The 10,897-nt window shown below is 40.7% G+C and overlaps 1 protein-coding gene across 1 annotated transcript; it reads right to left on the bottom strand.

Moving 5' to 3' along the window:
- Positions 1 to 1,683: 1,683 nt before the first annotated feature.
- On the bottom strand, positions 1,684 to 9,877 carry ppdpfb (pancreatic progenitor cell differentiation and proliferation factor b). Its single transcript, XM_071901340.2, has 5 exons — positions 9,705 to 9,877; positions 8,598 to 8,693; positions 6,855 to 6,932; positions 4,023 to 4,116; positions 1,684 to 2,188 (listed from the first exon to the last, which is right to left on the bottom strand). Exons 2-5 carry the CDS (start codon positions 8,650 to 8,652, stop codon positions 2,074 to 2,076), a joined length of 342 nt encoding a protein of 113 aa, XP_071757441.1. The 5' UTR covers positions 8,653 to 8,693; positions 9,705 to 9,877; the 3' UTR covers positions 1,684 to 2,073.
- Between the last annotated feature and the right edge of the window lie 1,020 nt (positions 9,878 to 10,897).

Here is a 10,897-nt window from a genome sequence, read left to right as displayed (position 1 = left end):
TTAGTTAAGATGCTGTTCTGATTCCTTCATCCACTTCTTTATTTTTGCTGCAGTAAAGTTTTATACTGAACTACATCTGACCCCCAAAGTATCAGACTCCAAGTGTCCAGACAGCAGTGAGATCCAGAAGAAGTCCAGATCTGTTCCACACATGGTGAGAAAACCGGATCCTTTGGCCAGGGAGCCAAAAGAAGAACAGATATGGAGAAAGAGAAGAAGGAGGAGAGGGGAGGGGAGGGGAGAAAGAGGTGATGGAGATAGAGAGAGAGAGAGAGCGAGAGAGAGAGAGAGAGAGAGGAAAACCGGATCATTCCCACCTCGCTTCTAATGAACCTGGCAGCAACCCGCTGACCTGGAAAAACTGCAGCGTGGGAGAACAAATCCTCTTTTCACACAGAGAGGCCATTTTGACCCGCCGCCCATTGTTTGTTTTTCCTCTGTTTCATAGAGACAGACAGAGAGACGGAGAGGTGAACAGAGGACAAACCCACTACAGTACAGCTTACAGTCAGAAAACCCTCGAGTCAGAGTTTTCTCCGCATGTCACGAACGGCACAGAATGAATTTTAACACTGAAAAGAAAAAGGGAGTTTGCAGAATCGGGCACCGAAGCAAGTTTCACCTTTCACCTTTTCACAGTAATGCAATTAATGTGTATAAGCCACAACCAAATGTCACATCACTACAGGAATAGTTTGTTCAGATTCACCAATCATTTTCCCTAATTTCCCTGTTTGCAATCATGCCCATTTCGTCAAGACTTCTTAACAAACATGCATGAATTGCTGCAAAAGATTTTTTTTTTTTTTTCCATTCCTGCTATTTAGAGTAGAGTGACAGGGAGGAGGAGAGCTGACATGGAACAAATGCTGTGAGTTTGATCCAAACCTCTAACGGTGCAAGAAGCTGGGTGGGTTGATCCTGATTTACCAAGTGAACCCAAAACCAAAACTGCACCCATCATTTATTTTTTTTGTTCATTTAATGCTGCTAAGTATCAGCCTTTAACTTTCTATCTAGCATGCCTAAAATGAGCTTCCTTCAGAAAAGATTTGGTGCAAATTTTTAACTTCAGAATCCAAAAAGTTGAAACTTTGCAAATTTACTTCCAAAATTGAAACTTGAGAAGCAAAAGTTTTAACTCCAAAAATGAAACTTTTTAAACACATTTGGTGCAAAGTTTTGATTTCAGAGGCAAAAACAGATGCAAAGTTGAAACAGTGTGCATGAGAAGGCCGGCCAGCTGAGTCCAGTTTGCACAGCAACAGTTTTATTAAAGCAGCCTGGGGATTGTTGGGACTTCATTTCCGGACGTGATGGATGCTCTTGAGTCGGAGCCAGCGGTTGTGTAACTCCAGAACCACCAGCGGCTGCAGGAGAACTTGGAGTGCTGCTCGGTCAGTGTTCACTGTGCTCTGGGAATAGATCTGTACAGCACAGACCAGCCACACCCGCCAAGCAAACATTCAACTTCAGTTCCTCCTACGTGCCGTTTTGACCCACAGCTATGGCATCACAACACCAGAGAAGAATTAAGGTCAGCGAGTTAAAAAAACCCATCAGCGACCGCCTTGTAAACCAATAAGTCAAATAAGTCATGGTTCCTGTGCCTGTATGATGTTTTCCTGCCATGATATATCCATATGTATGAGGAGAAAATAAAAATGAACCCGACACGGAAAATTAGGCTGCAAGAGTCTACTTTATTGCATCTGCAATCACAGGGTGACAGAGTGAAAAATGCTCAACAAAAGGCAAGTGGATGTGTGTTCACCACAGTATTACAGACACCGAACAGTACAAATGTAAAAAACAAACCAACATGTAGCTTATCAGTTGCGTTGTCTTATTATTTATTTATTTTTGTTTGTTTTTCTTCTTTTTTTTTTGGTTGTCGATAAAAAACACAAGGTTACAAAAACAAAAACAAGGCAGCCTATACTACTATGAATAATAATAACGCTAATTAAAAAAAAACTAAAGGTTGTAAACGGGACGTCCTCCCGTCACCTAGCGTTGGTCATTGGTTTGATTCCCCCGAGGTGCGGAACGGAGCGGCGCGAGGGGGCGGGATCAGGAAGAGGTGGGGCTTCCCGATTCGCTGCTCTCGCTCACCTGCCGCTGCATCACCATCTCCCGGGCAACGCAGGTGATCTGACCGTTCGTCACCGCGCCCGAGACCCCCGCCCTGAGAGAGAGAGAGAGAGAGAGAGTGAGGGGGAGAAAGAGGGAGAGGCAAGAAAGAAAAAGAGGAAGAAAGCATCATTAGTCTTAATACTCTCAAACATTTCATTATCCTCAGTTCTAACACTATAAATTCATGTTTTTTTCTGTTATTCATGTGATAGCTCATGTAAAGCTTCAATCATTTGATGTAATAATAAACTTTATAGAGCATTTTTACACAGTTACAAAGTGCTTTACAATTAAAATAAATTTTTAAAAAAAATGTATGGGTGCGAGTGTGTGTCAAAAGTGGAAGGCTGAATTTACACAGGAACAGAAACTCTTATAAAAAGTAGTTCAATTCTTTAACACTTTGTGGCACAAATCTGATTTGTTCATGACTAACCAAACAGAAAAAAAACATGCTTTTTATCCCATATATAAAGCCTGGAATTTTCCAGATAAGTTTTTCCAGTCCTGGAAAACTCACGGAGAATGAGAAAATTGTCAAAATTGTCTTGAGGAGGCGAAATTGTTTGTATAAAACGCACAAAAGTATAGTATAAAAGTATAAGAACAAGAAATAAGATTGGAATGAGTTTGTTTAGAGGTTCAGATCACAGTCACGCAGAGCTGGACGTCAGATCTTGGCCACAAAAGTTAAAACGTGGAGTTTCCGTGTGAACGCAGCGTGAGAAACACTAGACATTAAGACGCTTGAAGGGAGGTGAGGAGTGAAGGATGACAGGAGGAGAGCAGGAGTGGAGGCAGTGTGCTGAAGGAGAACGGGCTGCAGTGAACGTGACGGTAACCTGTCAGGTGTGACAGAGCGGCTCGGCTTTATCAAAACACACGCACAAAGCTCCGGGCTTTACTGTACTGACCTGGATTCTTCTACAGGTGAAATACTGGGGAAAGGGGAAAGTACAGCTCCGATTACACAATACATCGTCTAATAATAAACTTGCTTCCAGTCAAACTGCTGAAAGGCACAATTCTCAGAAAACTAGTTGACTAACAGCTGTGGCAGCGGGGAATTCAATATCGCTGACGGGCATTCTTCGTTAGATCTGGTATATTGCATGTGTATCCACAGATTTATGAATCTGGAGTGTATGAGGATTGTATTTATTGTGTAAATACTGATTTTGGGATATCGTGACACAATTCTGCGGTCTAAACTGATGATAACAAGCAAATCTTACTTAAAAACCTGGGAAAAAATGAGGTATGACACGTTTTGTTTGACATCACACCTAATATTACCATTTGGTACCAATGGGATGAACATTACATTGTTTAACGTGTGATCTTGCCATATTGTGATATATGTATCGATATCGAAAAAAAATCCTTAGTCATCCTTCATTTCTTTACAGAAAAGTGAATGTTCAGTGTTTCTGTCAGTCTGTCATGATGGTAGAAATGTTTCTGCTGTCAGGCTGTAGAACTGTAAGAATGATGCTCAGTATAAAAAGAGACTGGGAGTGTTAGGGATGAGTCCTGTACATGAACTAGAGCTGCAACTAACAATTATTTTCATTACCAATTAATCTATTATTTTTTTCAATTAATCGATTAATCATTTTTTCTAAAAAATGTAAAAAAATAATAAAAAAAAGACAAATGCCCATCACAAGTCACCAGAGTCCAAAGTGATTCTTCAGATTTCTTATTTAATCTGACCAGCAGCTAAAAAACCTCCCAAAGTTTTCATTTTATAACGATATGAAACGGAGAAAAGCAGCAAATCTTTGCATTTCTGAAGCTGTAACCAGCAAGTGTTTGAAATTTTTACTTTATAAATGCCTAAAACGATTAATTGATCATCAAAATCCTAATGTAATAAAACTTACTTCTGCTGTGCCTCCTCGGTCAGTGTGGTCATCCCCGGCTGCTTCCCAAAGAAGAAACTGGACCACCAATGGCCAGAGTCCTGCTTGGGGAGACCTGGGGGAGGGGAGGGGGGGGCAGATAGGAGACAGGAGTCAGACTTTAATCATTTCTCTTAAAACGCATCACTTCCTGTGTGGCAGAGGATTTTTTCCCAGGAAAGAGCTACCAGACACCGGCTGTTCAGAACAGACAGTGGAGAAGCTTTATGAACTGGATCTAGGTTGGATCAGTGTTGAGTTAGAGCAGTAAACTGTAGTCAGTGGTGTGCAGACAGTAGATAACATTACACCGGACCATGTGTGTGCTGAAGTTGAGCCTGTGTTTCATCAGCTCTGCTCTGCTGAACAGTGACTCAGGTTTCTCTCTCTCTCTCTCTCTCTTCCCGACTCGGCCGTGCGTTTGGCTCCATGTCAAACTGAACTGACGCCTTTCCCCTTCTGGGTTGTTATATTTACAGGATTACAGCTGCATGCCAAACTTAGCTTCTAGGTCAAGTTTTTAAAATAGTGCCAGGAAGAGATGTACAGTATATAGCTGAAGAGTCTCCAATAAGTTCGCTGGCCTACAATTTGATACTATGCTAAAATGACCCCAAATGTTTTTTTGTGGGTGATCTTTTGCTGCCTAGTAGAAATCTATTAAAAAACTGCTTTCTTTTCCCTAGTTATATGGTAGTTGGTGGCCATAAAATGTGCCATAATTGTTCTGTTATGGTTGTAAGTGCTTTTATTGCTATGAAACAGGCCATACTGCTCCTGTGTGTCACTTTGTACTGTTGTATTCTGAGAGATTTGGCTTCTTCAACACAATGAATAAGAGCAGAATAGACTAATTCAATGGAAGGCCCATGTGCAGAAATGTGTCTGTATGCACACACCCATTTTTCCCCTTTCACCTAATTTCATTTATACTGTGGAGGTTGGGTGTGTGCCCTGACGCCGGTTACAAAGTTGACCCAGTGGTTAAAACAGGCAAGCTGACTCAAAGCTGAGGCAGCATTTAACTGCAGCCCAGCTGGCTTCATATGAAGCTGCTGATCCAGGATTAGTGGGAAAGTCAGCGGAGCGCTGCGGGAACACAGAGGCTGAACTCACGTGTTCCTCAACCAGGACGGCTTTATGTTAACCATGACACATGACAGCCTAATGCAGGATGGGATCACGAAGGAAAAGAAAAAAATAATGTGAGATCGTTTTAGGGATGGGAGAGTTTAACCAGCTAGTCGTTTAAACGCAAGTGTTGTGCTAGTCGACGTCAAAATAGTAGTTTAAACTAAAAACAACATGTTTTTATGCTCATATCCCTTAACAAAAACAGACTAGTCAAGTGAACTGAAAGAAAAATTGTTCAGGTTAAAATGATATGATTTGATCAGACGGGCCTACTTTTACTTTACCTCAATTATCGTTTTAACAGAGCTGCCACGGCATTCAGGCGATGCAATGTTGGCCCAATTTCAATAAATTGGGCCAACATTTTATGCACATTTTCCATCTTTATGAGCCAGAGATTTTGCAGTGTTTACTGTATTAATGATAACTCCATACTGTTACTAAGCCATGAGTGTATAGGCCTACATTCATGGTTTTAAATGGGAACATGTTTCATCGAAATTTAGATTAGCTGTATTTTGAGTGTGTATAAATTGATGTGTGTGTGTGAATAGTCGTTAGTCAGTTACATAACTTTAGTTTAAACAGAAATGATTAAACGCAATTCCCATCCCTACTGAAACCCACTTCCAGCTAGATGATAAAACCAGTTCAGAGTCGAATAACAACCCGAGCTGGGTTTGAGGTCCAGGATGACTCAGCCACAGGTCATTCTGTACCGTCAGCCGCTCACTGAGGCAAACACTGACTCAACACTGGCAATCCTGAGGCGTTCTGGTACAGAAGCTGGTGCAACGCCAAGAACATGTGAGCAATGTTCTGACAGGTTATTGAGCAATATCCTCAGCTTAAAGAGAGTGAGGCTGCCCTTTCTAAAATGTCAGCCAAGTCTCTCTGGATGAAGTCGTCGGCCAAACTTCTGTTCTGTCCCAAACCGTACTCTTAAATGACTCAGTGTGTCATTTATTTAGACAGTGAATAATGTTTTTCCCTGTGCTGTAACAAGTTGAAATGTATTCCATCTGTAGCTAGCTGAGGTTTTGTTTAGTTATTTGGAACATAGTTATTGTTTCCGCAAAACTCACCAAACTACACCCAAATCTGTTAAGTAGGGTTAGACTGATGTATCCCGACTTTTAATAAACAAAAAAAATAAAAATAAAAATTGGATATCGGCCTGTCAGTATCTTCCCCTGCCAATATGATGGAGGTGAGGATGTGTTTTTACTCCACGGCCTCAGGCTGTCAGGCTGTAAAACCTGCACTGAAACCTGCCTCACCTGTTTTAAAGAGCTGCTAACCCGCCTGAGAGAATTTCAGTGGAGAGTTTTAGTGTCCCATGATGGTCTAAATGCTGTTTCAGAGGCTTTTCTATCTGGAAAACAGTAAAATTCTGGGGGGAAACACTGGATCCTTGGAATTTTACATGAAAATGGTCAGATTTAACTATACAGAATATCGGCATAAAAAGTCTGATATGGACAGTTTTGATCCAAAATTATTGGTTTCGGCCTTCAAAAACCCAAATGGGTTGACCCCTGGTCTAAAGGCATGTCAGTGATTTACATTCATTTCCTACACCCCAACCATTCAATCTAACCCTACTGCCTACACTACTGTCCCCAGCAAAATGTCTTCATTTTGGGAGGATTTTGTTTCCACAACAATACAAACACACACCTGGATGGTGAGGGATGACCTCTCCAGTGTACTCCGAACTGCCGCAAGAGCTGCTGCTGGACGTAGAGCCGATGCGCCCTGCAGGAGGAGAGAGAGATGGGAGGAGGAAAGTAAAGAAAGAGAGGAGGAGAAGCAATCAATTTAAAATCACTGATCAAACTCTTTGCTGACAAAACACAAGTGCATGAAAAGTGGACTGTGCTTCCATTGGCAGCAACAACAAATTGGAAAAAAGGGAAGCTCATTCATTTTGGCTGTATGTGAAATGGAAAAAGCAGCAAGGATCTAACGGTCTCCCACTGGCATCAAGTTTCATTTTACGTGGATTAGGCCTAGGCTATATTTGGGCGTTGGATTCTCTGACCCAAAAGCAGAACTCAGTAGTTGTGTTAATGCTCTTGCATAATCTTCCACTGTCGGATCCCTTAAAATGAGGAAAGGGCAGGAGGGACCTGAACCACGAAAATCCATTTTCTTCTAGTTGCATAACCAAAGCTAGAGGGGCAACTCTGAACTCTAATGTACGCTTGATTTGATTCACAGAGACAGGTAACTAGTTTACTTTAGCGCTCAGGCTAAAATAGACATGTGCACACACACACACAAAATCCTCAACTCAAAATGGAGTGGGACATTAAATATTTCCCTGGAGCCAGTGTTGGTGAGTGCAGAGCAGAGCCTGAAGTGGCCCAAGATAAAAATATAAGTGCAGTATGGGTGTTGTCTTGTTGAACACACAATTCCCCTCCCTAAAGCCCTATGTAAATATAAGTCTGGCTGTACACTTTAGACTTTGATATGACTTGACATTGGATCACTACACATTAATGCAGGGTGAGAGACGCCACCAGCTACCAGGCAAATAATGGTAAATTTTACCTGCAGCTGGTAATGTGAACTCTACTAGTCTCTTTGGCAGGTAACAAGCCATCAGTCCATTCTCTATTCTAGTCTAAATATCATATTTGGCTAGTAAACAAACAGAATGTCTGGTCAATTTTGTAATCCATCAGTCACTGTGGCTGGAGCACAAAGGTTTCCTGCCCTGATTAAGTGACAGGTGTGGATAAACAATAATATTTGTGTATAATACTAATATTTTGCTCTCATTAATGGCACATTCTTCAAAACCACATATGAACAGCCACATAATTCACTAATAGTCAGTACTGTAGGGATGGGACAATAACCGGTATTAATATATAAAAAATATATTAACAATAACAGTTATGACACCGGCCCTAATCTTTATTACCACCGTGATAACCGTTGACTTGTGGCTGAATGACAAATGCAAAAAGTCAATATTTTACATAAATATTTTACACTAAAAACATGGTTCAAAAAGAAAAATGTCTTATGATTGATTTGATACATTAAGTTTTACATAATTAAAGCATATTAAAGTACTGGTTTTAAAGGTTTTCATCATATTGATCATTAACGGGATAATATTGTATATGGAGATAATTTTGGCCAAGAATCCTAGTCAGTCAGCCTGGGACAAAATGGGTAACCTGGACTCGTACATACGAGTCATCCTTTAACTGAGGAGACCCAAAGCAAACAACTCATTACATTTGCATTGTTGGCACCTGGCTGCTGCTTTAATCCAGAGGGACTTGAAGTGAGAGTAAACCTGACACTAAATCACCAACATTACATGCAACCAAGCGTATGAAGGAGTCATTTCGACCGAAAGTACTGGTGAAATAATTGGGGACCAAAGGCAGAGGGACTCACTTCGGTAGTAGTCGGTGGTCGCCACGAGAGACCCGCCTGCTGGAATAGCTGCCATTCTACTGTTGTTGGTCGCTGAATGCTGTGCTTGATGGAAACCTAGAAAGACAGGGGAACAGGGGGAGAGGAGGATGAAAACAGATGGAGTCTTGTGAGTCATCAAAGCAGTATTTGGATATTCCTTCAGAACAATAACACACAGTAGAAAATGATGCCATTACACAGGAAGAATGTGAAGCTACTAGAAAACCCTTGAAAACACATCCTTGACTCGTCCAAAAATAAAAAAAATAAAAACAAAATACACTGGGCTTAAAATGAAGAGTTGAAGACGTTTCACTCTTCATTTTAAGACCGGTAGATTTTGTTTTTATTTCTTTCTTTTTTTTGACATCTTACTATCTGGATGACATCCTTCACTCCTATTTGTATAAATTCACGAAAAAACAAAAATCAAGGCATCTAACAGGGACAAAGAAAACACACGTGTATGCCTATAAAACGCATACAAAGTAGCCATGCCTACATAGCATCAATTTTTAAAAGATATAGATTTATTAGAGATGATGAGGTACAGTACATCCCCATATCAACACGGCTTATCAATACAATGACGTCACCCCAGACCTGTTTACATGACACACACTGCGACAAACTGAGAATGCTGTTTGTTTCATGACCAGCAAATGGATTTAAAATTATTTTTACAAGATGCTTTACATAAATGTGAGGGCAAGTGTCTGAAAAGGAATTGGAGACTGGCTTTTAAGGGTGAAACCTGCCTGCTCGACCGGGAACATGGCAGTCAAAACAAAGACAAAAAACCAAATCTGACGTTGACAGCTACCGTTAATGTTTTGACATCACTAGTCGACGCAACGTCAATATAACCGACGGCGTTCAGGGGAAAAAAAAAAATGATGAAGTAAACAACAGCTAACTTTTAACGTTACCTGGACAAAACAAAGGCATTAGAGAGCTAGCTAATGCAGCAGACTCAGCTGCCGTTAGCACAAGCTAGCATCGTTAGCTCATCGCCCCCCCTCCGTCTGGACCCTCCACCATCAAAATAACCGACATTTTCCCCCATCACACCGCATCAACCCTCACCTTGTAGTGACCCAGACGTGCTCGATGTTCAGTAGCACCCAATACAACTCAGTCGGCGAGGCTGGGGGAGTAAACGCTAGGCGACGGGGCCCATTTGAAAATAAGTTTTGGGTAAATGTAACCCTCCAAGGTCCGAACGGATATTGATGCTGTGTTTTTTGCCAAAATGAAGGGTCCGTTGGTGCTTTTATAGAGATGATGTGACGTCAGCGTCACATCGGGGCGGGCCGAAAGAAACCCACGCGCTGGCCTGGCACGTTGCACTGAACACTGAACTGTTGATCTGTACGTTAGACTTGGGCAGAAATGACGCTGTGTTGCCCTACAAAGGCAAACAGTAGGAACTATTTTTGTGTTTTACAAGTAAAAGGTCCTGACAAGGCTTTTGATTTCGTATAAATAAAAATGATACCCCAAAAATGCTACTAAACTACATTATCCATTTCTGTACCACTACCAACCATACTTTTGGTGGGACGGGAGGTGATAAAGTAATTTTTCCTTTTTAAGGCTGCCTGGAATTAAATTTAACAGCATTTGAAAATCCAAAATGAAAAAAACAAAGCTGTCAAAACCAGCCAAAACCATTTCTGATTGAACATAGCTGATGATGTTCTGAAACTATAAATGGCAAGTATAAGAAAAAGGACAACAGGAAAGTAATCGTTAATGGACATGAAGCCCAGTTTTGTTTAGTAAAGCAGATAAGTTGAAAAAAATACGTTTTGAATATTGTATTACAAATCTTTTTCTGTATTAATCTAAGAGTATATATGCAACACAAAGACACTGCACGGTAAAAATAAATAAATAAATAAATACAGTTCAGAGGTCTTAAGACATTTTTATATTTTTTTAAGGCTGTAAATTTAGCCAGTATATTGTAAGACTTTTTCAGACTTTTTAAAGAATACCCTGTTTCACTTTGTGGGTCAGTATGGACTCCAAACTCTTTGTGTCCAGCAGATTTGATCACCGATTATTTATTATCTGTCAATGTGGATTGTGATTGTAAATGTGGAATTTTAGGGGAAATTACTGTTACTAAACCTTAACCCTGATCCTTGTACAGGCAGCGCCTTCTTGTGGTAAAATGTACGAATTACGCTTTCAGTTTTTAAATCAAAGCCACATTGAATCATTAACCACATATTTAACATGAGGGTCAGCGGTTTGGGAAAGCCTCTTGGTCA

The sequence above is a fragment of the Centroberyx gerrardi genome, chromosome 14 (genome assembly GCF_048128805.1).
Source record: "Centroberyx gerrardi isolate f3 chromosome 14, fCenGer3.hap1.cur.20231027, whole genome shotgun sequence".
NCBI lineage: Eukaryota > Metazoa > Chordata > Actinopteri > Beryciformes > Berycidae > Centroberyx > Centroberyx gerrardi.
Note: the sequence above shows the minus strand (reverse complement) of the source record. Positions and strands in the feature narration are given on the sequence as shown.